General features: G+C 40.2%; 1 protein-coding gene across 9 annotated transcripts in view; it reads right to left on the minus strand.

Moving 5' to 3' along the window:
- LOC140486035 (leucine-rich repeat-containing protein 63) overlaps positions 1-27520 on the minus strand; it is a 35370-nt gene that overhangs the window by 5912 nt on the left and 1938 nt on the right. For 8 of the 9 annotated variants that reach the window (XM_072584594.1, XM_072584601.1, XM_072584599.1 and 5 more), the window contains 7 exons: positions 26001-26121; positions 24398-24790; positions 21155-21229; positions 19917-20071; positions 17890-17988; positions 16579-16715; positions 7429-7512 (listed from right to left, as the gene is read on the minus strand). In XM_072584594.1, coding sequence (XP_072440695.1) covers positions 7429-7512; positions 16579-16715; positions 17890-17988; positions 19917-20071; positions 21155-21229; positions 24398-24790; positions 26001-26091 — 1034 coding nt within the window. In that variant the 5' untranslated portion in view covers positions 26092-26121. Of the gene's footprint in view, positions 1-3384; positions 3862-7428; positions 7513-16578; positions 16716-17889; positions 17989-19916; positions 20072-21154; positions 21230-24397; positions 24791-26000; positions 26122-27520 lie in introns of those variants that run through there. The other variant, XM_072584604.1, reaches the window with a different exon arrangement.

The following is a 27520-nucleotide window of genomic DNA, read 5'->3' on the forward strand; positions in this document are numbered from 1 at the left end:
AGGGGGTAATGATGAATCCCAGTCCTGGTAAAGTCAAATTATCCAGAAAAGTTTCAAGGGTACCTATAAAGACCATATGCTCTTTCTACAAGGACACTCGGGCAGAAATGTTACATGAAACCAGCTTTAATTATTTTAGAAACCCACCAACAAATTGACCTAATAACAACCACAGGCAGTGAAATAGTAACAAAAATCAAAAAAGGTAGGGGAAAACATGAATTATTAAGTGGGAAGGTAAAGAAAATATAATTCCTGTCTCTGACAAAAGACAAGCTCCTGGTGTCTTTTTGAAGTGAAATGGTTGAGTTGTGCCGCAGGATCATGAAATAATAGTCATCCACCAGTGTTTTCAGAATTGGAGCCATGCGAGCAGTGAGAGAACAAGGTGGAAATGTGGACTTAGGTTACTTTTCCAGCCAAGAAGCAGCCCGGAAGGGATTTGACATTATCCTTATTAAGAAGGAGTAAAGTTTTTTTTTCACCATTTTATTCTGAAAATCTGTTACGCTGGATTTTTTACTTCTATATTTTTCTAAGATCTGTACATGAGGAAGCTGTACCTAGGGACACTGTAAGATGGTGGCGCAAGCAGCGACTTACACACTTTTCACTGTACTCATACATGTGACAATAAAGTTAGTTTTAATTTCTTTCTAATTTTCTGACGTGAACACTGAAGAGGTCCTCCAGATTCTAATACAATTTATGTATGGAGATAAGAAAAAAGAATGATTTGTTGCGAGTTTACAAAGCATTGTCAATGTTTGATAGATTTAAGAAGATGGATGGTAAGTCCATGGAAGAATATACCATGTTCTTTGACAGATTCTATAGGTGGATCTTCCCAAATTCTGAACAGTATGGGCAACGGAGAAACAAAAATGAAAGAAGGGTCACTGGACCTGAAACGTTAATTCTGCTTTCTCTTCACAGATGCTGCCGGACCTGCTGAATTATCCCAGCAATTTCTAATTTTGTTTCTGATTTCCAGCATCTGCAGTTCTTTGGTTGTTTTGGCTAGTCGGCAATGGAGAAAACTGGGAGAATCACATGAGCACATTAATATTCTCATTGTGACACCAGCTGGTCTCATTAGTATTTAATTTCCCATTCTCTCACTCGCCGAATAGAAACCAAAGGCAATTCCCAACGTGTTCCCCTTAACTGAAGAGTCAATAACAAAGGGGCATAATTTTAAACTGAAAGGCAGAAGGTTTAAATGGGATTTCATGAATACGTTGGAATACACTACCTGAGAAGGGTAATTGAGGCAGAAAATCTCGCAACCTTTAACTTTTACTTGGATGAGCATTTGAAATGTCATAACGTTCAAGATTATAGGCCTAATACCGGAAAGTGGGACCAATGTCAATTAAGAGTAGTTTTCTTTGTCAGACTCAAAGGGCTTCTTCTATACTGTACGATTCCATGTAGTGGGGAGATCAAGATTTAGATAGACAGGTTGGGTGAAATGTGGGAAAACCAATGGGGTGGATGGGGAAGACTACCAAGAAGGGAATGTGGATACTGGAGTTCACCAAGAGTGACAGGCTGAGCATAGGACTCTCATGTGATAAGTGATCACTGTATCCTGCCACCTTGCTGTGAATAATAAGTGTGGAACTGCAAATAGCGGCCACTACACTCACAGTGGGTGGGCTAGGTGTTTTATACTATCAGGCACGGGCTTTCAAATGACCTGATAGAGGTTTACAAATCATGCGGGACATGGATACAGTAAGCAGACAAAGTCTTTTCCCCAGATTTGGGCAGTCCAAAACTAGGCGGCATAGGTTTAAGGTGAGAGGGGAAAGATTTAAAAGGGACCTAAGGGGCAACTTGTTCACACAGTAGGTGGTGCATGCATGAAATGAACTGCCAGAGGAAGTGGTGAAAGCTGGTACAAGTATAACATTTAAAAGGCATCAGGATGCGAACATGAATAGGAAGGAATTAGAGGGATATGGGCCAAATACTGGCAAATGGGACTAGATTAATTTCGGATCTCTAGTTGGCTTGGACAGGTTGAACCGAAAGGTCTGTTTCTGTGATGTACAACTCTTTGACTCTATGTGAGGCCCTTCAAAAGGGTAACAGCATTACACAGATATCCATACAGTACAGCTGAAAGACACTTGCCAGCTGTACTTGTGATGTGCACCTTAGGCATTAAGAAACATGTCGAGTCCAAATCCTGGCACTCTTGACCACATCGTTCAGCATCAGGAATAAATACCAGTCGTGACTGTGATGCACACATAATGCATAGTGGAGTGGCAGGTTTCATCCAAGGTGGCAAAGTAGCAAGAATGAGTTCCCATGGCATTCACATGCTGCACGAGCTGCTCACTTCTCACCATTGACTACAGAATCTCGCCAATCTGGCTAGACTCTGTATTTGTAATTACTACCAGACATACATTTGTTCACACAGCCAAGAAACGTAAATATATATTAACAAATGTGCTAAAGTATTTAGGTCCCAGGGTCTGCAGTTTGAGTGAAGGGAGCCTGCCCTACAGTGGAGCACACTGGCCTTGAAGATTTGGTGAGGTGACTCCAGGGGTTTTGTGTCTCAGATATTTTGCGTGTGTTCTGTCCAGATGGAGGTTCATGCTCCTTGGCTTGACCTCCCACAGGACTGAGGGTAGCAGGCAGTGTGGACCTCGAAGGCCCTGCCACCTCTGGAGTGGCCAGAGAGGAGACTTCTGAGGTTCCTATATGGAGTCTCCTCCTCCAATTGGTTCCATACTGGCACTACCCTAGTTCCCTTTGAGTAAGGGGCACCAGGAGTGATGTTAAGGACCCTTGTTCTCTGTTGCCTCGGTGTTGATGTGATGCTCTGATGGTTAGAGCGATGGAGTGCTTGTCTGTGCACATATCCAGCAAACTGTGTGAGTGTTGCTCCTGGCTCTCCATGGCAGCCAACAACCTATTCATGGAGATGGCTAGACGTTTGCATTTCTGAGGCTGTAAGGTCCCAGTAAGTGTTGATGCAATTGTGTAACCTTTTGTTTCAGGTTGTCCAGCACCTCCAACAAACTTGCCTGCTTAAGTCACGAATGGCCAACATCATGGGGTCCTCAGTCCTCTGAGTGCCAGCAACCTGGGACTTTCTTCCTCTGCAACGTGCTTGAATTCAGCTGATATTCTCACCGAGGTGTCAGTATCTGAGCTGGTGGAAGGTTCAGAAGGTAGTCCTATTGGTGCCTCCTCTGTGGCATCCATACGCTCTTCCTCGGAGGTGGAGGAAGCGTTGTCTTGTGGGGTCAGCCACTTAGCCATGAAGACTGTACTGATGCTGCTTGTGCACGGAAGAGAGAATGCATAGTGAGCAAAGAGTAGAAGTTGGACAATGTTAAGAATAGGGGAATTAATGCAATGAACAATACTTCTTACTTGGCTACCGAGTCATGGATGTTTTAGCATCTTCACAGAACCAACCTTAGAACATAGAACATATAAAAATACAGCGCAGTACAGGCCCTTTGGCCCTCGATGTTGCGCCGATCCAAGCCCACCTAACCTACACTAGCCCACTATCCTCCACATGCCTATCCAATGCCCGTTTAAATGCCCATAAAGAGGGAGCGTCCACCACTGCTACTGGCAGGGCATTCCATGAACTCACGAATCGCTGAGTAAGGAATCTACCCCTAACATCTGTCCTATACCTACCCTTAATTTAAAGCTATGCCCCCTCGTAATTGCTGACTCCATACGTGGAAAGCTGACTCCATACGTGGTCTCCTTGGTCTTCACTTGCAAGGGCCAAGATCCACTCTTCAAAGGAGCTGTATGTCAGGTGCCCCACCAACCACCTTAGCTCTTTCAGCCTTTACTATGATACATTTGCTCCTGGAATGAGTGAAAGGAAGGTATTAAGTGAGACAAAAATTGGTGGCACAGCTATTAGTGCTGCAGCAGGTGAGTAAAAGTGGTGAGGTGTCCTGAGTGAGTGAGTAAGCAATGTACAGAGCACATAGCATTAGTTGTCTGTCCTGCACTGCTGGATGCTTCTCCAGTCCATTGAGCTTGCACTGACCTGAATGGTGACCTCAGACCAGGCTGGCAGGGTCTAGTGTCAAGTCCTCCATTGCCAGTCCTGGGAGAACAAAACAGACTTCTTCTGCATCACCTCATCCACCAGAAATCCAAGTCTCTGTCTGCAAAGTGGGGTGCTTTTTGACACTTATGCCTGGGAGAATTCACAGAGATTGCTGAGGGCAGCTCCAGACCGTGTTCGATTTGGGGGTGCTCTACAGCCTTTCAAATGTGATGTTGGTACCAGGGAGTCTGGAATGTGCCAGTACCTGCAAATGCTTCTACCTATGGCTCGAGGGGGAATAGGGCAAGTGAGGTTCCTTAGGGATATGGTGCATGGTTAATGATGAGAGTTTGAGGTGATTGCATGAGAAAATTTGTGAGACTTGTGGAGAGAAACCCTCCATAAAATAACAGCGGATTTCTGGAAAGATTCAGCCCAATGAGTTATTGTGATCTAAAATGCATTGTCTGAAAAACAAAATGGTTAAATAGAAAAATGAAAGGCTTCAAGGTAAGAACAAGCAAGCAGTATTAATTGGGCAGCTTTACCAATGAACTGACACAGGCACAGTTGTCTGAGCAATCTCAGTTGTACTGTGTCATTCTAGGATTCAATGCTGCAGTAACAAGTTCCACATTTTAACTACTCTCTGAGTAAAGATGTTTCACTTGAATTCCTCATTGAATTTGTTAGTGACTTTATATTTATAGCCAATAAATTTCCATTTCCCAAAAAGTTGAAATATTTTCTCTGTTCTTGCTATCACATCGCTCCATAATTTTAAGGACCTCTATTAAGCTACATACTACTTTCCTCTTTTGTAGCGAAAATTACTACCACCTTCAATCTTTTTAGATGGTTATAGCTTTTCAATTCTGATATAACTGCTGGGTTTTTTTGCATCTTCTGTTATCTCCCAAATGTAGTCTAACCAAGGTTGTAAATAAGTTTAATTTAACTTTGCCTTATTTCCTCTAGAAATGAACTTCAGTACTTAAATTATCTTTTGCATCAACTTTGTTAACCTTTTTAATAATTTGTGAACCTGCAATTCAGTTCCCTTTGGTCCTCTTCTCTATTTTCACTTATTTTGCAGGACATAGTTGGGCCCTTTCCCTTCTATCAAAATGCACTGCCACATTTATCTAAATTAAAATCAATATGTCATTTACACACCAATCCTACTAAATCATTAGTGACTTATTTTCTTTATCACAACTTTCCTCTATATTAACTACAAATTTGGAGACATCTGCAACTTTTGAAATTGTACTTCTGGTCCTTGATTCCAAATCCTTTATGTATCTGTAACTGAAATACTCAATTGTTTTAAAGTAATTCAGAAACAGATGTTTCACTGAAAGCAAACCTGCATTGATGTATCATTGAAAATACTATGTCAGTCAAAGGTGCTATACAAATTGTACTTATCTAAATATTGTTATACATCTGACACCATCTTCTGGTAAGATGGCAGTGAGAGGAGCTCTGAGCCCAGAGCTCATCTGCTCCATCAGTTTTTCATTTCTTTTTTTTCTTTCTCTTCTCTCATTTTGTTTTGCCTTCTATTTTACTTAGTTCTTGGTGAAGAGCTCAGTTGCAGCAATGGCATCGGTGGCGGTGAGTGAGCCCAGTGCAGGCTTAAGTGGGCCCAGCAACGTGGATCTGTGGCAGTGGCGTCAGCTAGTCTGTGTTCCCAATAGCTTCCATGTCTTCGAGGTGGTCCTGGCACTGACTCATAGCTACTGCAACGGAGGCTAAGTTTGAGTTCCGAGAGGAGTCTGTGTCCAGCGCAGATTCATGGAGGTGACGGCGGAGGCGAGTTTGGGCCCAGTATAAGACCCAGCGACATCAGCTGCGGCTGCACCGGCAAGGTGGGCCTAAAGTGGATTCATGGCTACGGCAGAGTTGAGTTTGGGCTAGTGTGGTACCCAGCAGGATTGATGATGTCTGCATTAGCCAGGAGATTTACAGTGGCAAAAGTGTCAGTGGAGGCAAGATGGTGTCAAAGAGTAATAACATATGTTCCAATGGTGTAATGGAAGTGGTTTCATGCATGGTCACCAGATTCAAGAAAGAGCACTTAACAAGGAGGACTGTAAAGTTGGACAAAGGTTAAAAATCACACAACACCAGGTTATATTCCAACAGGTTTAATTGGAAACACTAGCTTTCGGAGCGCTGCTCCATCAGATGGTTGTGGAGTACACAATTGTAAGACACAGAATTTATAGCAAAAGTTTAGTGTGATGTAACTGAAATTATAGATTGAAAAATATCTTGATTGTTTGTTAAGTCTCTCATCTATTAGAACAACCATGTTAGTTTTACCTCATTCATATGTAAATCACAAAACCATTTTTAAAAAGTTACATTCTCAGGTTAACTTTAACAATTGGTGTCAGCCCAGATAATGTGTTGTAGGTGTTCACCCGTGTGCTGCTGTCTGTGCCATAATGTTTAGACTGATTCTAATCTAAAAAAAGAATTAACAGAATCTTACATGGATTCATGCAGTTTTTGAGCAACATACAATGTAACTCTGCAAGAACAAATTCACCCCACAAACGTATATGTGTATGTGTGTGTGCACGTATAGTGCAATGGTGGTCACCTGTAGTGTGACATGAACCCAAGGTCCTGGTTGAGGCTCTCCCTATGGGTACCGAATGGGTACCTATGGGATGAATTTGTACTTGCAGCGTTATATTGTACGTTGCTCAAAAACTGCATGAATCCATGTAAGACTCTGTTAACTCATTTTTTAGATTAGAGTCAGTCTAAACATTATGGCACAGACCACAGCACAGAGGGGGTGAACACCTTCAACACATTATCTGGGCTGACACCAAATGTCAAAGTTAACCTGAGAATGTAACTTTTTAAAAAATGTTTTGTGATTTACATATGAACGAAGTGAAACTAACATGGTCATTCTAACCGATGAGAGATTTAACAAACAATCAAGATATTTTTCAATGTATAATTTCAGTTACATAACTCTGTAAACTTTTGCTATAAATTCTATGCCTTATAATTGTGTACTCCACAACCACTTGATGAAGGAGCAGCGCTCTGAAACTTAGTGCTTCCAATTAAACCTGTTGGAATATAACCTGGTGTTGGGTGATTTTTAACTTTGTACACCCCAGTCCAACACTGACATCTGCAAATCATGTAAGGTTGGACACTTTCTTTATTTATTCATCTTTCTGCCTTTGTATTCTATGTGTTGGTTTATTTTTGTGTGTTTTCAGATGGTACCAGAGAGGGGCAACACTATACAACACTTTTCATTGTATTTTGTAACAGGATACACATGACAATAAATAAATCAAATAAATCAAATGAATTTTACAAGAATAATCATTACTAACCTTAGGTTCTTAATGTCATTGGAAATAACAGAAATCTTGTTATAGGCAATGTTCAGGGACTGGAGATTTGCTAAATGAAATAACCTGTCAAAAAAACCCGACATTTTTAAGTTGAATTTACTTGTGAAAGATTTCTAAAACATTGCTGGACTAGAACTAGAATGCATTGCGGCCATTATGTAGCCTGCATGAGCATTCTGTCTAAGCAAGGATCACTTTTCATTTGTCAGTGCCATATCAGAACCTAAGTCAGTTGCACTTCTTTGATGCCTATTAGAAGGATTGCTTAAAGTTTAAAGATGAACTAACATTGGACCAAATTTCTTGAATTAATTTATTTGCTCATCTGTAAACATCTGCTTCAATCTGCACTCTGGCTTCCCTTATTCCTTCATTCACCATCATACCTTCAACCATCCTAATACTAAGCTTTGGAATTCCTACGCCAAATCTTAAATTCTCTACCTCTCTCTCCTCCTTTAAAGAGGTCCTAAATATTGTTTTGGTCAAACCAGCCCTAATATCTCCTTATGTGGCTCGTTATCCAAATTAATTTGACAACATTTCTGCAAAGTGACTTGAGATATTTGACTGAGGCACTATGCAAATGTAAACTGAAGAAATATATCTGCATTGTTAGTTAAATGAATAAATTCCAAGAACAAAATTGTACAACAGTAATTAAAATGTGCAAACATCCTCATAAAGTATCAAAATATTTTAGTGCATTCAGCAAATTGTATAAAAATACAAGTTATTCATTTTAAGATCCTGGTGCCTGTTGGAATTAAGAAAAATATTCTTGTACTATCAGATATTTTCCAAATAAACTAGACAAACATATTCCTTTCCGTTTTATTTTTTACATTTAAAAACATACAGAATTTCAGTTTCACTGCACGGAGACAAGAATGTCATTTTTCTACAGCTCAATGTATGAAATCCAGTCACTTCACACTTGGCAGATGCTTTCAAATTTTTTATACCTCTTACCATTTATTTAATAATGGTTGAGTTCACTACAATGTCTCAGCCTGAGGGCATGAGACGGCATGGGCAAAAGAATTCCTTCCTCACAGAGTACAAATACCATCAAATGCTGCCCCCTTCTATCTATCACGGGAATTTAACACTGCTAAATTAACCGCTATGTATAAAACCACCACAAGCAAAGGTTGAGGAAGCTCTGGATGTGCTGTACTCCATCACTAACACCCTGGAGACAGAACACCCCAAGGCCCTGTTTATTGTAATTGGTGACTTTAATCAAGCCAATCTAAGGAAGGTGTTGCCCAAGTACTACCAGAACATTACCTGCTTCACCAGGGTCCCGAACATTTTAGACCACTGCTAAACCACTGTGAAGGATGCCTACTGCTCCATCTCCCTCCCTCATTTCAGGAACTTTGACCTCAATGCAGTGTTTCTTCTCCAGGCTTACAGGCAAAAGCTCAAGAAGGAGACCCCCTCGTGGATGCAGGTTCAGTGCTGGTCGGAGGAGGCAAAGGATCAACTCCGGTGCTGTCTGGAATCAGCTGATTGGACCACGTTCAAACAGTCCTCAGGTACCTTGGACAAGTACGCCACTTCCATCACAGATGTTATCAGCAAGCATGTGGAGGGCTACATACCGAGGAAGTCAATCCGGGTGTTCCCCAAAAGGAAACCCTGGATGAATCAGGACATACAGAACCTGCTAAAGACCAGGTGTGAGGCCTTCAAATCAGGAGACCCACTCAAATAAGGAATCCAAGTATGACCTTCACAGAGCCATTAGGCCAGCCAAGGACCAATACTGATCCACACTAGAGACCCAAACAGACACCCGGCGACTATGGCAAGGACTGAATGACATCACAGGTTCTAAAAAGAGACAGTGCAAGATAGCAGACGATGACACATCCCTCCCAGATCATCTCAATGCCTTCTATGCTCGCTTTGAGCAGAATTTCAGTGGAGAGGTAACACCTATTCCGGCAAGTCCTGACGAATGTAATCTATCAGTCACTGCATCAGAGGTCAGATCAGTTTTCCTTTGGGTGTATCCAAGGAAAGCGATGGGACCAGATGGAGTACCAGGCCACTCAGAGCATGCACAGATCAACTGGCAGAGGGATCTTCTCGGACATCTTTAACCTCTCTCTGCAGCAGGCCACTGTCCCTGCCCGTTTCAAGAAGGCCAACATCATCCCTGTGCCTTAGGCGGCTCATGCAGCCTGTCTCAATGACTACCGTCCAGTGGCCCTAACTTCGGTGGTTATGAAGTGCTTTGAAAAGCTGGTCATGGCATTAATCAACTCCAGCCTCCCTCCAACTTTTGACCTACTTCAATTTGGCTATCGGACCAACAGATCCACGTCAGATGCCATATCACTTGCCCTTCACTCCTTCCCAGAACATCTTGACACCAAGAACAGCTATGTAAGAATCCTACTCATTGACTACAGTTCAGCCTTCAACACTATTATCCCCTTGAGACTGATTACTAAACTTAGTGATCTTGGACGAAGCCCCACCCTCTGCAATTGGATCCTCAGTTTCCTGATGCACAGGCCACAGTCAGTGAAAACTGGGGACAATATTACATCCTCACTAACACTCAACACTGGAGCCCCTCAGGGTTGCATACTCAGCCCCCTACTGTACTCACTGTATGCCCATGACTGTGCCACCAAATATCAGACTAATGCCATTTACAAGTTTGCTGATGACACCACCATAGTCAGTCGAATCTCAGATGGCAACAAAACAGACTACAAATGGGAGGTGGAACACCTGGAAAAATCGTGCACTGAGAACAACCTAGCTCTGAATAACAGCAAAGCCAAGGAACTCATTATTGACTTTCGGCGGGATGTTACTCATGCCCCCCCACACGCTGACAGCACAGAAGTGGAATGAATGGAGAGTGTCAAGCTCCTGGGAGTGTCAAGCTCCAAATTAATTTGACAACATTTCTGCAAAGTGACTTGAGATATTTGACTGAGGCACTATGCAAATGTAAACTGAAGAAATATATCTGCATTGTTAGTTAAATGAATAAATTCCAAGAACAAAATTGTACAACAGTAATTAAAATGTGCAAACATCCTCATAAAGTATCAAAATATTTTAGTGCATTCAGCAAATTGTATAAAAATACAAGTTATTCATTTTAAGATCCTGGTGCCTGTTGGAATTAAGAAAAATATTCTTGTACTATCAGATATTTTCCAAATAAACTAGACAAACATATTCCTTTCCGTTTTATTTTTTACATTTAAAAACATACAGAATTTCAGTTTCACTGCACGGAGACAAGAATGTCATTTTTCTACAGCTCAATGTATGAAATCCAGTCACTTCACACTTGGCAGATGCTTTCAAATTTTTTATACCTCTTACCATTTATTTAATAATGGTTGAGTTCACTACAATGTCTCAGCCTGAGGGCATGAGACGGCATGGGCAAAAGAATTCCTTCCTCACAGAGTACAAATACCATCAAATGCTGCCCCCTTCTATCTATCACGGGAATTTAACACTGCTAAATTAACCGCTATGTATAAAACCACCACAAGCAAAGGTTGAAGAAGCTCTGGATGTGCTGTACTCCATCACTAACACCCTGGAGACAGAACACCCCAAGGCCCTGTTTATTGTAATTGGTGACTTTAATCAAGCCAATCTAAGGAAGGTGTTGCCCAAGTACTACCAGAACATTACCTGCTTCACCAGGGTCCCGAACATTTTAGACCACTGCTAAACCACTGTGAAGGATGCCTACTGCTCCATCTCCCTCCCTCATTTCAGGAACTTTGACCTCAATGCAGTGTTTCTTCTCCAGGCTTACAGGCAAAAGCTCAAGAAGGAGACCCCCTCGTGGATGCAGGTTCAGTGCTGGTCGGAGGAGGCAAAGGATCAACTCCGGTGCTGTCTGGAATCAGCTGATTGGACCACGTTCAAACAGTCCTCAGGTACCTTGGACAAGTACGCCACTTCCATCACAGATGTTATCAGCAAGCATGTGGAGGGCTACATACCGAGGAAGTCAATCCGGGTGTTCCCCAAAAGGAAACCCTGGATGAATCAGGACATACAGAACCTGCTAAAGACCAGGTGTGAGGCCTTCAAATCAGGAGACCCACTCAAATAAGGAATCCAAGTATGACCTTCACAGAGCCATTAGGCCAGCCAAGGACCAATACTGATCCACACTAGAGACCCAAACAGACACCCGGCGACTATGGCAAGGACTGAATGACATCACAGGTTCTAAAAAGAGACAGTGCAAGATAGCAGACGATGACACATCCCTCCCAGATCGTCTCAATGCCTTCTATGCTCGCTTTGAGCAGAATTTCAGTGGAGAGGTAACACCTATTCCGGCAAGTCCTGACGAATGTAATCTATCAGTCACTGCATCAGAGGTCAGATCAGTTTTCCTTTGGGTGTATCCAAGGAAAGCGATGGGACCAGATGGAGTACCAGGCCACTCAGAGCATGCACAGATCAACTGGCAGAGGGATCTTCTCGGACATCTTTAACCTCTCTCTGCAGCAGGCCACTGTCCCTGCCCGTTTCAAGAAGGCCAACATCATCCCTGTGCCTTAGGCGGCTCATGCAGCCTGTCTCAATGACTACCGTCCAGTGGCCCTAACTTCGGTGGTTATGAAGTGCTTTGAAAAGCTGGTCATGGCATTAATCAACTCCAGCCTCCCTCCAACTTTTGACCTACTTCAATTTGGCTATCGGACCAACAGATCCACGTCAGATGCCATATCACTTGCCCTTCACTCCTTCCCAGAACATCTTGACACCAAGAACAGCTATGTAAGAATCCTACTCATTGACTACAGTTCAGCCTTCAACACTATTATCCCCTTGAGACTGATTACTAAACTTAGTGATCTTGGACGAAGCCCCACCCTCTGCAATTGGATCCTCAGTTTCCTGATGCACAGGCCACAGTCAGTGAAAACTGGGGACAATATTACATCCTCACTAACACTCAACACTGGAGCCCCTCAGGGTTGCATACTCAGCCCCCTACTGTACTCACTGTATGCCCATGACTGTGCCACCAAATATCAGACTAATGCCATTTACAAGTTTGCTGATGACACCACCATAGTCAGTCGAATCTCAGATGGCAACAAAACAGACTACAAATGGGAGGTGGAACACCTGGAAAAATCGTGCACTGAGAACAACCTAGCTCTGAATAACAGCAAAGCCAAGGAACTCATTATTGACTTTCGGCGGGATGTTACTCATGCCCCCCCACACGCTGACAGCACAGAAGTGGAATGAATGGAGAGTGTCAAGCTCCTGGGAGTGGTCATCTACAACAAGCTTTCTTGGACTCTTAATGTGGACGCACTGGTTACAAAGGCCCAACAATGTTTCTTCTTCCTCAGGCAGCTGAGGAAATTTGGCATGACGGTGATTAACCGTGCCAACTTTTATAGGTGTGCCATCGAGAGCATTTTGTCTGGATGTATCACTACCTGGTGTGGCAACTGTACCATTCAAGATCGGAGATGGTGAAAGAGAGTGGTGAACTCGGCCCGGACAATCACAAAGGCTAACCTCATCATCTATTGAATCCATATACCAGGCCCGCTGTCAAGGAAAGGCCACCAGCATTCTGAAAGATCCATCCCACTCTGGCAATGTTTTTCGACAATCTCTACCATCGGGGAGAAAGTACAAAAGCCTGAACACATGCACCAGCTGGTTTCAAATCAGTTCCTACCCTACTGTTAGAATACCGAATGGACTCAAAAACTCTTAACATTCGCCTGAACCGGTGCTTTTGGTTTTGCTGCTGTTTACCCATTATTTACTTATCTATGCTACTTAACTCTGTGATCTGCCTATATTGCTGCAAGACAAAGCTTTTCACTGTGCCTCGGTAAGCGTGACAATAAATTTAATTCAATTCAAACATGAATCTCTACTTTGTTCCTAAATTTTGAAAATGAATCATCCAAAACCCATCAAACCATTTGTTAACAATGTACTTGGGAATATGAGAACTGCTATAAAAACACTAAATACTGAGTATCAGGCATTTCAAAAACATTAAGTCTGATTAAAATTAATGATAATAATGGATTAAATTAAGATTAAAACAAAACATTTAAAGGAAATGCTTTCCTGAAATCTAAAGGGATTCAGGGAAAATAACAAAACTGTATATACGTAGTCTCCGTGGCTTTAATACAAAAGAAAGAATATTCCCGTTTGTAAAGAAATAAATGAAATATTATTAAAAAAACATGTTAGCCAGCTATGCTATTTTGTATATAGTGAAATTTGAAATGCGAAATAAAAAATCCAGAGTTATTTATCAAGTAACTTTTGAAAGAAAATGTCATCTAAGATAAAGAACAAATTCAAATATTTGTCATTGCCTGGAATCAATCAGAAGTTTTATTTCTATTTTAAATATGTTATGATAATATTTTATTAGACTATAAAATTTTTCCAGGGCTCATGATAGAGATGGGATGGAAACTATTGGGCCATGTAAAAGTTAATGAGAAGAAGTGATTGAGGCTAGAAGATAAGAGATAGGAAAACCACAGCAGCACATGGGAATTGGAACAAGATGTCTTTGTATAATTCAATAGAATGGCAATTTAGTGTTAACACGCATTCAGTGAAAGGGAACCTTAGATAGCAATAGTAAATTGGTAGCTTTCTCGGTGATATTTAAGTCCTTGATTGCTTTTAAGGGAACTGAAGTTGACAGTTTCAGGCCATCATCCAGGATCAAACATGGAAGAATGAATAAAATGTTCTCAGTGCTTTTGTTAGGATCACATGAGAATTAATAAGGAGTAGCATAATATTGGGATAGCTTGTTTAGTGTGCAAGAAAATGCTGGCAACCAGTTAAAATCAGACTTCCTCAAAGGATATGAAATACTGCACTGAAGAATGGGTTTAAACCTTTGCATTGACTTGACAAACAGCTTGGCACGAAGCAGTTAATGTGGCCAGTAAAATCATCAAAGCATCTCAGAGAAACAGGTCTTAAAACAATTAGGATAGAATTAAACATGTTGATACCTGCTAAAGTCAGCAAAATTTGAGAAAAAAGGAGAATTTGAATCATAGAATTCCTACAGGACCTGCAGCTCAACAAGTCCACAGTGAAGCACTGAAGAGTGACCCACCCAGACCCATTCCCCTACCCTATTATCCTATATGTATCCCTGACCAGTGCACCTAACCTACACACCTCTGAACACTACGGGCAATTTAGCATGGCCAAATTACCTAACCTGCACATCTTTGGATTGTGGGAGAAAACTGGAGCATCCGGAGGAGACCCACACAGACACAGGGAGAATGTGCAAACTCCACACAGTCGCCAGAGGTTGGAATTGAACCTGGGTCCCTAGCACTGTGAGGCATCAGTGCTAACCACTGAGCCACCATGCCGCCAATTTGGATTTGATGAAAGGAATAGGAGTAGTAAGGCTCATCGTCAAGATGGATCCAGATGAAGGGAGAATTGTAGAGCTTTAAGTGCATGTATGATATAGTTTTAAAGTTAGAGGGTGAAATGATCAGCAATTAAGACAATTTGAACATATCACCATATTAAAAGGCTAAAGAAAGATTAATCAAGAACAATGATAAGACAAGAGTGAGAAAGTAAGATTCTGACTGGTAAAAGCTAAAGATTCCAAGAAAGCTTTTGTTTTAGATGACTAACTCAAGTTGCAAGTAACATTTGTATCTTAAATTATGATTAAATCTCATCTCTTATTAATGATAATATGATTTTGACTTGTTTCATGGTTACTATGGTGCCAGTGGAATGAGGGGTTATCATACTTAGCAAAGGACAGTATTATGGAAAGTATTTAAAGCAGAGACAGTACAACAGGAAATGACATCTTTTGCATCAGCTCCTCCAATTTTAATTATACAACTGTGAGATTGCTTTGGAATCAGTGATGCTATGATACGTATGTGCCAGTGTGGAATAAAGCAAAATAAATTTACTCTCAGACAGACACTTACTACATGATATGACATAAGTAATTTAAGCATGGTAGGGATGGAAATCCCATGAGGGAATCAAACTTCTGTTTTAAACTAATGTAAAGAATGCAAATAGAAGTCAAAATATTAGGAATTTAGAAATGAAACTACAACTGCAAAATAGCTTGCCAATCAGCTCTATAGGACAGGACCTCCTCTCAAATGGGGGCAGAAGTCTCATTTTAATCCAATTAAAACTACTCTTTTTATATCCATATATTATCACTACGGGACAGCCAGGTTTCTGGTTAGTGCAGTGCTGACACATTTTTCAGAGAGGGGTGTTTGGTTTGCAGATAATGCCCAATGCACTCCTGACTAATCTACCTCATTGTATCCAAATCAGTCAAATCCCAGTTACAGCAATGAGCATCTCCTTGAGAAATTCAATGGTTATTAAGAGCTTGCTGGTATGGCACAATGCCTGAAACACGGGCAAGAGCGACATACTGAATGTGAAAAGTAAGATAGAAAAGTATATTTTTAATAAATTATGAAACAATTTTGTTAATAATAGCGTAAATAATAGAAACAGAAATATTTGGGGGAGAATGTAAGAAGAATAAAATATAATTTTAAATAGTGATGAAAATTTCAATCAGCACTGTTCATTCATACCATACAGATGTTGTTTTCTATTTATAATGGTACATTCTTCAGAATTATCCTGGTGAGTGCAAAATGAAAAGTTTTGATACTCCAACAGCACTGAAATTCTGTACTGCTAAGTAACCACTGGTAAGTAATTGGAAGAGGAGACTTTTAGACTAATTAAAAAGCAATCTGGGGGACAGGAAGTTGTTTACAAAATCAGAAATTGCTGGAAAAGCTCAGAGGAAAGAAATCACAGTTAACCTTTCAGGTTGTGTGACCCTTCCACAGAACTGTTTCTGATATACAGCATCCTCAGTTAATTCGGTTTTTACAGGAAGTTGTTTGCTGAATTGTGGAGATAAAATATTCAGGAGCACACAGATTCCCAATATAATCTTACAGCTCACATCATTTTATGGTCGCAAACAAGTTCAGAACTTTCTTTTCACAATATGTGTCAAGGCTTATTCTAAAAATTGCTATTAGGCTGTAGAAGACATTTGGAACACATTACCCAGCAGGCAGGGTTGAAATCTGGCAGAAGGAAATATTAAAGATTCTCAGGTTTGCTAGTTTTGCAATATCAGAAGAAATCTCCTCTATAGGGTTGTCTCGTAAATTCAGCACTTCGAGGTGGGAGAATCTATAAATCTGAAGGGAAAAGAACAATTAAATGAAAACATATTCATTCACTTAAATGGTTTTTAAAGTGCTGTATAACAGTTGTTAATAACATAATTACATTTCTGACTGGTTTATAATTGGCTTATAAAAGAAAGCTTAAAAATTCAAATGTTGGGACGAACTAGCATGAGTAGCCAAATTGAAACAAGAGAAATTAAATATAAAGTGATATAGAGAGATCAAACAATAAAAAAGTATACAAGAATACAAGCATTCTATGGCCAAATATTTTGTTTTCTAAACAATTTTCACTTCAATTATGTAATTCCCCAACATTGCTCATATGCCACCAAAAATAAATCTATTCAAAAATAATTAGATATCAGAAAGTCGATTTCATCTATATGCAAATGGAAAAATATACATTTGTTCTCAGATGAAAGCATTCAAATCTAACCAACGAATTTGAAATCACCCATTGTGATGCCAATGAAATTGTGGAATTTATAATGTGAAACTAATTAATTTCTTACCTTACTGTTGTGATTGGAACCAGATGGATCTTATTGATTATGAGATCCTTGATTGGGGTTGTTAACCTGGACCAATCAAGGAGCCTTGGCTGACAGATATATACAGTGAGTCCCCTGACTTCAAGGACTGACTCCAAGCTGGCTGGTCACAGTGAGTGCACTATGCACATGTAAACAAAGGGTGCACTGGTGATGGGATACTGGCCTCTGTGTAATTATTTCACTTCTAAATATTTTTTGTAGCAGTTAACTTCAAGTACAGTAACTTCAACTACCCACAGAAACCCAAGCATATAAACAGAAAGCAGGAATTTTCAGCAGTGCTTCGCCTGAGGCCCACTGAAGATGTTACCTAGTAGGGTGACGAAACATCTGGAAATGAACCTTCCAGCTCAGTGAGCAAACCTACATCCAGAACCTCAACCTGAGATACAAATCTTCTCAAAACTCTCAAACTAATCCATTGATTATGTAATTAGGGGTATGTCACAATATGCTCTACAGCATTGTTCTCCAGCATTCTTGGTGACTAGATGCCAATCATTAATTCAGTTATGGCAGTTGGCTAGAAGAGGTTTCATTATAGGAATGCTATAGTTTAGACATGATCACATAAGTTATCTGAGTAAAGCAATAATACAAATGCAATTTTAGTAAGTTGCTCTCACCTCAGCAGGAATATCCTGTAAAGTGTTGAAAGACAGGTTCAGATACTTTAATATGGAAACAAGTGCAGTCAGATCAGGAAGTTGGCGAAGAAAATGACCCTATAATATAGTGATGATATTAAACATGATGATAATCATATTCTACAAAACTTGAAAAATACCTCTACCTTTTGTCATTAATTCATTGGGAATTAAAACTACATTATCTTGAAATTATAGAAATGCTAAATGTTTCAAAAATATTTAGATGCTTTGATAGACTTTGATAATTATTAAAATTGTTTATAAAGGGCATTGATGCATTGGCTGCACCTCCAATGTTCGTCAAGGACACAGGGAACAAAATAATGACGACATGAAGAAAGACTGCACTGATATTCACATTTTTCAATGTAGATAATTATGCCCAAGTAGTACCCACAAATTTGTACAATTGCAACAACAAAGAAAAACTGGAAATTTGTAAAATAGTTTGGATGCATATGAAACTCAATGAAACATTAACTGTCAAGGGATGTGAAAGCAACTGAGTTTCAACTACAATAAAATTATGTAGAAAGAAATAATAAAGGCTATGAACTCAACCTGTTGTGTGTCATGGTGATTTGGTATTTGATTTGCTTTTAAAGAGATTAGGAAAAACTATTTGTGAGCCCCTAAAGAGAGGAAAAAGAGGATTTATTTCTAAAGTAAAAACAAATGCAAACTAAACATAAGTTAGGGTGTAATGTGAATGAATAAATTTGTCAGATCAACTGTCATCTAGAAACGTGGAGGTAAATAAAGTAAATCCCTTGGTTGCATAATCACTTTGCCCTGTCTATTCCATGTTACTTCTGCTGTTTGGCATGCAAGTAGTCCCATGTTGGAGCTTCCCAAGCTTGACTGCTCATTTTGAAGAATGCTCAGTGCTGATCTTGGCTTGCTTTCCTGCACGCTTCATTGAACTAGAGTTGGTGGCTTGGCCTGATGTTAATGGCAGAATGTTGATACACTAGGCCGTGAGATTGCAGATTGTGCGTGATTTATTTGCTGGTGATCAGAAGCATGGAGGGTGGGGGGGGGGGGGGGGGGGGGTGAAGAGGAGGAGGAGGTGGTGGTGGGGGTGGATGGTGGTTAGTATCACACAGCATAATGGAGAGTATCCTAAATGTAAAGATTGAACTTTGTCCCCACAAAAACTGTGCATCAAGTAGACTGGTGAGGGCAAGGTCAAGTATGGAGGGTTAGTGTTGTGGCCATATCATTAGATGAGTAATCCAAAGTTGTTGACTAATATTTCAAGGACTTGAGCTTGAATCCCCCATGGTAGGCGATGACATTTAAATATAGATTTATATTTAATAAGCTCGTCTAACAGTGACCATGTAACGACTGTCAAATGTTGTAAAAACCCACCTGGTTCGCTAATGTCCGTCCCTCCTTTAGGAAAGGAATTCTGCCACCCTTATGTGATGTGGTCTACAAGTGTCTCCAGACCTATAGTAGTGTGACTATAAACTGCCCTTTGGGCAATTAAGGATTGACAATAAATGCTGGCTTATAGTGACATATACTATACATGAATTTAAAACAAAATAATTTTCTTGTTAGTTCCTTTACAACATGTGCAGACCCAGTCAAGCAGCTATGTTCTTTAGGACTCACCCAGCACAGTCAACAGTGATACTACAAAGTCACTTTTGATGACAGACATTGAAGTCCTGCAGCCACAGTACATTCTGTGTCCTTGCCACCCTCATAACCTTCGTCCAAGTGGTATTCAACATGGAGCCAAGGGTAGAGGGTGTGTGTGGTGGTATTTGGCAGGATGTTTCCTTGCTCACGATTAACCTGATGCCATGAGATTTTATGCAGTCTGGAGACACTGTTGATGACCCCCAGGGAGGCTCCTTCTCAATTGGTCAGGTGAGTGTGTCCTGCTGGTGAGACAGGATGTACCCAAAGACTGTAATGGTGCATTGCATGACTACGTCAGACTAATAAAATGACTAAATTTTAAGTAAGAAGATCATTCATTGACTTACCCTGAGGTTTAAAGAATCATTTCCAACTGTTATGGTTCTTAGAACAAGAAGATCATAGGGGTTTACGTTTCCTTCTGGTTCTTCCTCCGAATCTAGGGATACATTGTCTGAAGATTCAAAAATTTCTTTACCTCCTTCAGTATTTGGACCTACAACTGAAGTCAGAAAAGACACAGAGTGATTCGTGTGTGGAATGAACCTCCAGAGGATGCGCTGGATGCGGGTAGAGTTACAATGTTTAAAAGACATTTAGATAAGTATATGAATAAGAAATGTTTGAGGGGATACGGGCCAAATGCAGGCAGGCTGAGACTAGTTTAGTTTGGGACTATGGTTGGCATGGACTGGTTGGACTGAAGAGTCTGTTTCCTTCCTGTATGGCTCTATGACTCTAAGTATCAATCCTATAAATGCTGAACTGTGTTTAGTGAAGGTGACTGAAGATGACAACAAAAACAATTATATCAATTGCATTAATATCAAGCCACTAATGTAAAATAAAATTTCATCAGCCGCTTCACATGAGAAACTAAAATTTGACACCAAGCCATGGTAGGAGATATTAGGGTAGATGACCAAATGTTGATTGCAAAGTAGGCTTTAAGCATGGTCCTAAAGGAGGAAAAGAGGTAGAGAAGCAGCTAGGTGTACGATGGGTATTACAACCTGAAGGCTGAGGAAGCTGAAACATGGCCACCAAAAGCAAAGTAATTAAAATCAGGACTGCTCAAAAAATCTTAAATAGATAGGATACTGAGGCTGTTACATTCAACTTTCATCCCTTCATGTTAAATTCAAATCTCCAGATACATATTAGCATTCAACAGCTGATTTTATATTTATATCACTGAATACACCATTGGATCTCTTGTGTCAAAATTTACCAAAGATGGTGAAAGTGTCTGTAATAAATTGCAAAATTTTTATGGTTTAGTAAGTAATGGATCTTGAGAAATCACAATTGGCAATGAAGACAGAAGATAACTTTATTCATACACCTTCTTCAAATTATTTAATTAATTAATTGTGCAGTAAGACATCTTAAATAGGAATGTTAACCAACATGCATTTATAATGGATTGTCACATGAAATTCCTACATTTAAACATTACGTTTGTAGTATTTGTTGATTTACTTTTGTATTAAATGTTCTGTAATACCAGACTGAAGCTTTATTTGTGTGGTTTTTATATTCCATTGGTGATTTATTCTCACCATTTTTTCAATATTTTTATTACCTGGATAGCCAGGCAATTCTGGCCCAATACCACGTCTTAAGCTATTTTCTAGGTGTCGAGCAGCAGCAATCATTTCTGTAATGATAAAGTTTGAAATCATTAGTACAAGCTAATGTAAATAGTTGACTCACAAATGTGGAAGTTCACTGGTGAAACTATTTGTTCTGGTAAATTTGTTATATTTCATGGTTAGTATGAGGGGATCAGTGGGAAGGTCAGCATTTGTTTCCCAACTTTATTTTCACCCTGAGAAGATGGTGGTAGATCTTCTTCTGATATTGACAAAGTAATGTACAGAAGCTCTGTGTGGATCAGCATAGTACAGTGACAAGTACAGTTTTTGAAACTTCATTCTTGAGACATGAGTGGCAAATTTTTATGTTTAAAGTGCCACTTCCATCAGAAAACAAAGGTGGAGCGGTCACAAATAATCCCAGGCATTTCACATTGCTGTTAGCTTCCTAGTGACACCTCTGTGACCAGATAATGTTTGCTTCTCTCTGTACCGTATTTTGGCTGGGGTAGATATGTGCCTTAGATCAGAGGAGATGTTCGACTTTCACGGTGATCTTACTTGCCTGCTCCGTTAGCCCAATCCCATTCCCACTAGCCAACAGACTTAAAGGGAAAAGAATTCACCCCCCCAGATACAGCAGCTGAGTCATGCCTAGCAACAGGAACATGGAATGGCTAACTGTGGCTTAACTCGACTTGGAAAAACTGGCCTAAATTTACATCAAGAGCAAGATGGCACCTCAAGAATTTTTCGTAATCGAGGAACATGGGATATTGACAGTTTTCACAGTGACATCTGTATTCCATTCATATTATGTTAAGTTACATCAGGGATTAAAGGGCAGCACGGTGGCTCAGCAGTTAGCATTGCTGCCTCACAGCGCCAGGTTCCTGGGTTCAATTCCTGCCTCGGGCGACTGTCTGTGTGGAGTTTGCACATTCTCCCTGTGTCTGCGTGGGTTTCCTCTGGTTTCCTCCAACAATCCAAAGATGTGCAGGCTAGGTGAATTGGCTATGCTAAACTGCCCATAATGTTAGGTGCATTAGTTAGAGGGAATGGGTCTGGGTGGGTTACTCTTCAGAGAGTCGGTGTGGACTTGTTGGGCTGAAGGGCCTGTTTCCATACTGGAGGGAATCTAATCCAATTTGATGCAAAGTCTATTGACAAAGTTTTTTTTCAGTCCACCTTCCACATTTATTACATTAGTAAAATTCAGCTGCACTCTCCAGTACCTGTGTAGATACTTTCTAATCAACCTATCCAACAATATTATTACACACTCTGGAGCAATCTAGAAACCTGGGTCTCCTAGCCTAGAGTAGAAGTACTACCCCTGCACAACAGCCTGGATAAAATGGGAAGATTTAATAAGAATTACTATGTTCACTGTTGTTTAAGCACTTTGGAGATAAAATGGGCTCCATGTGTTAAACTTATCCCTGGCAGTAAAAGTTTATCGTATGGGAAAGTGAATTAATATTAGCCTACAAAACAGCGATACTTAAACAAATCATAGTCATTTATGCTAGACCCAACATGGAACTCTTAATATCTCTGGGACTGTTATTCTCTGAGGTACTGTTATTCTAACAAAAAAAGGAATGTTTCTTTTCCCAAAAGCCCATTAGCAAAAATTGCATCCCACATTACAAAACCAGGTGCGACTTTGTTAAGCATTTCAACTGCAAATTCCTGTACCAATCATTTTTACAGTCTCTCTGAGGCAATATAGCAATTGAATATTGTTTTGCTCCTGATTTAGTGGGAATTTCTGCTATGGACCCAAACCCGAAAAATATCAGCTCTGATAGTCTATAATCATTTGTCATGATATAGGCTTTCAAGTCCTTTGATTTGAATTGGATGTCAAATCCACAGATGGCAGTCAGTCATTCCCTACAGGGCAGGCAGTATGTTAGAGCCTAATCAGAAAAAGAAGTCAAATTATGCTTGCTTTAGATATGTTAAACAGTATCGCTGGGTCCCATAACAGCAGGTAAAATCTATCAGATTCTTTAAAATATAATGTCCTTTGGGAAAGAAATCTGCTGTCCTCGGCTGGTCCAGGCAATGTGTAACGCTAGACCCACAGCAATGTGGTTGACTCTTAACTGCACTCAGAAAAGGCTCAGCAAGCCACTCAGTCATATTCAAGAAGGCAGATCATCACTATTTTCTCAAGGACAATGAGTGAATAGGTGAGGAATACTGGCCTCACGAGTTAGGGTCTCACCCCATAAGTCAATTAAACAAAAACCTGTTTCTCCTGCATTAGTGTGAACCAAGGCAAAGGCCCTCTTATGGTGCCGTGATAGTATCTCTACCTCCTGGACCAGGTTTAAGTCCCATCTGTTCCAGAGGTGTGTAATAACATCTCCTAACAGGTTGATTAGTAAAATAGATTTGAACCAAGGCAATCTGCTCAATGAGGAAAAGCAAAGCTGAATATTGGGTACATTTTAAAAAAAATTATATATTTACCACGATCAGCATCTCCATTTCCAATCCCAGAATCCCAAAGCTCCAGGATCTCCCTAACGTGTAATGCAGCCTTCCCACCCCCAACATCAGATGATAAGTCCAAAGCTGCCACTTTCCTGAGAGCCACTGCATTGCAGGCTGGCCATATTTGCAATATTTATCTCTTCAGCCTTCACCTGTTCTGCTGACAATTGTATAATGAATAATTACATATAATGTATCAAAAGTATAATGAATAACTCAAGGCCCAATACCTGGAGTTCATCAGACTTTACCATTTGTGAAGATGCCAGTGTTGGGGGAGGGGTCTTAAAAAATTGGCACCTTTCCCCAATTTAGTTGCCTATTTTCTCTTGGGGTACCTGCAATTAGCAGCCACAATTCAAGCATGAATCTTTAAGAATGTTTTGTTGCACTATTTCACTGCAGAGTACACAGCAGGTTAGAATATTTCTATTTTTAGTTCATCTCTGCACATGTGCATTTCCAGGATGGATCGTTGTTTGATGCTGAGAAGTAGGAATCTGACAAAATTGTAACCTCTCCCTGCAAATTCACTTCTGCAGCACAAGGATACTTTACATTCCCCCACTTCCAAATATATTTTTCATCAGCTAATCAGGAAAATCTACTTTTACAATTCCTTAAAGCGCCATTTCCTTTGTGATTAGAATCAACTCTTTGTTTGCAAGAAAGGCATTCCTATAACTTTAGCTGTAATTTTCTAAAATGTCAAAATATCATACCAATAGTGCGTTGCCTCTCAGGTATTCGTCTTGACACAGGTGGAATATCATCAAAAGGCAATTCTACAATGTTCACTTTTTCCTGGTTCTGATTCCATAATTCAGCAGCAAGAAGCCTCACAATTTTTTCATAGTTGTGACGAGATAAGACTACGCCTTTACTCTGCAAAAGTGGAACTCTCACACTGGGTTCCTGAAGAAAATCATTCAAATCGTACCAAAGATCATCCTCTGCAAAATTCAAGTCATCCTGTCCATGTACAGCAACATCCCAGGAAAGAAATCTATTTGGAGTACAGGAAGTGCAGGGTTGATTGGCAGAGTCTAATTCTTTTGCGTTTTCCTTCTTGTGTTCACCCTTGGGAGCTGTTGCATTTTTCGTAGAAATTTTATCTACAACATATATTTTAACAGGCTGAAAGCATGTTCTTAAAATTCAAGAACAATTATTACACCACTATAAAGTAATCTTTCTGATGACTGGCTAAAGTACTGTCACACGAGATATCTACATTGTTGATAAACACAAACTACACAGTGTGGCAAACATTTCGACACTGGCAAATTCGTAGAAACATTTCCTGTGCTTCATAGGAGCTTCAATCAAACCAAAACTCAACACCAGTGCAGGTAAGGAGACATTAGGGCAGACCACCAAAAGACTATTCAAAGTGGTGGGTGCAAAATTTATGGTTTGGGGACAAAGGGTTAGCGTTCAGACCTTAGCAAGAAGGAGTGTTACGCACTGAATCCATGACTTTGGGCTCAAAGGAAACTTAAGTGATTCAATGGCCAAATACAGATCACGCTTGAGATAAAAAGACCATTGCACTGTGAGTAAGCTAACTTGATTTGGAGGGGTGCACGTTGAACCACAATAGACTTCAGAATCCCAATGGATACTATGTTGATAAGGACTCCTACTTGTACTGAGTATCTAGTGGTTTTTAATGGTTTGAAAGCAGTAAAAATCTAAAGTATAAATAGCTTGTGTTAATGTGTCTCACACTAAGTTCTCAAATATACTTTGAACCAGAATAAAGCTGCAATTTGAAAGTCCACCTTTATTAACTTTAGGAACTCTGTTTCCACGTTTTTAGAAAACAAATAATTCAAATTGTACACTCCAATTTTAAAATAAGCTTCCAACACAACAGAGTTCAATACAGGTTTTTAATAAGCTCCATACAAGGATTGTAATATTGACCAAGACATTGAGAATAGATTCCTTGCCCTTCTTTCAAGTATTGTCAGAATATTTTTTATATTGACTTGAAAGGACCATGATTTAATATTTCATCCAAAAGTCAGGAATGTCGCCAGCAAATCTCCTTTCGTCATGCACTAGATCACAGCTGGAAGTGTTGTGCTCATTCCTCTCGAGTGAGCCTTGAAAGCACAACCTGCTGATTCAGAAGCAACACTAATATCAATCAAGCCCCTGCTGACATTATGACACAACATTTTTAAATATCGTCTGAGACCAAACAGATGCATTGGTAAAAGAAATACTTGAATGCAAAACAATAAGTAAATGATCTTAAATACTAAATTGCTTCAACAAGACCCTGTCTCATAATTCCAACGAAAATAGATTACTTACCAGGAGGTCTACTTATGGGTTCACAGGATTTTGTAGATATTGCATCTTTTGGTGGCAATGGTCTGCGAAGAAGTTGAGCATGTTCAGACATATTGAACCTGGTTCAAATCTGTATGCTTGACTGAAGTTAATTGAAACAAATGTCAAGTTTTGCATAATATGGAGTATGTTAAATTAATTTTATTTTTAAATACCCAGAAGTGATATTACACATACTTGATTGACTGTCCCATCGCCAAAATCAGCATGGCATTTTTCATTCCTTTTTGAAAACCTAGTAACCACCACACCATAGTGTAGCCAATCCAATATTTACAGCATCTTTTGACAGTGTTTTGAGTGATATATAGTGACCAAGACAAATCTGTGCCATATTTTAGAGCACCATAGAACCTTTTGCAAGTTGAAAAATGTCACCCCAGATCAGACAGCACTACTTTGCTACTGCACTGAAATTATTGTGCGCTCAAGTCCTGGAAACTAAACTTGAGCCTTAACTTGAAGGATGAGCAAACACAATTAAAAAACACTTAAGTATTGTTTGTTGCAGTTAGCTGTCACTATTTGCATTCGGATGTAAAGACACCAGATGAAGGACTGGAAGCTATGTAATTACTCCACCTGTGGAAGGCCAGGCCAATGAAATACTGTATTGATATCTATTGGCATGGTAAGAAAACAACTCTTCTTGTAGGCTAGAGCACAGCAGGCCAATCAGCTCATCATCTGTCTCAGTTTTCTGTAAGAGCACTGCATTTAATACTCCTCTGCTGCCTTTTCCTCGTAACCTTATTTATTTTTCTCTTTGGATTTCGATGTAGGGCCCAAACTATAACATATTTTGGTTGAAGTCTTTCCGCTAAGTTTCATGAAGGACTGCTGTCTGTGATACCCAGCTGGCTTTCTCGTGCAATCATCTCAAACTACCTCATAGCTGCCTATCACCCCCACACAGTATCCCTCATGTCCAATAGTAGCCCGATTCTTCATCATTGTTTTAAGAACTCATCACTGCCAGGATATCCTGAACATATTGTATCCTTGGCACTGATGCCATCTTTAAAAGTCCGTTGCGCACCCAGACATCTACTGGCAGTCCAGGGCCTACATGGTTCATGACATCACCCATGGAATTGGCAGATAAGGAGCAATTAGTGACCCTATTCGTAAATAGGGACTCAGAGATCCTGGTAGACGAGGGGTTGCAGAAGGGGGCAGGTTGGGGGGATTTCCACTTTTCTCTAAACAGGCAGGGGATGTCACGAAACCAGAAGATGCCAAGGTAAAAACAATGACTGCAGATGCTGAAAACCAAATACTGGATTAGTGGTGCTGGAAGAGCACAGCAGTTCAGGCAGCATCCAACGAGCAGCGAAATCGACGTTTCGAGTAAAAGCCCTTCATCAGGAATAAAGGCAGTGAGCCTGAAGCGTGGAGAGATAAACTAGAGGAGGGTGGGGGTGGGGAGAAAGTAGCATTGAGTACAATCGGTGAGTGGGGGAGGGGATGAAAGTGATAGG

This window comes from Chiloscyllium punctatum, chromosome 15 (assembly GCF_047496795.1).
Source record: "Chiloscyllium punctatum isolate Juve2018m chromosome 15, sChiPun1.3, whole genome shotgun sequence".
Classification (NCBI taxonomy): Eukaryota; Metazoa; Chordata; class Chondrichthyes; order Orectolobiformes; family Hemiscylliidae; genus Chiloscyllium; species Chiloscyllium punctatum.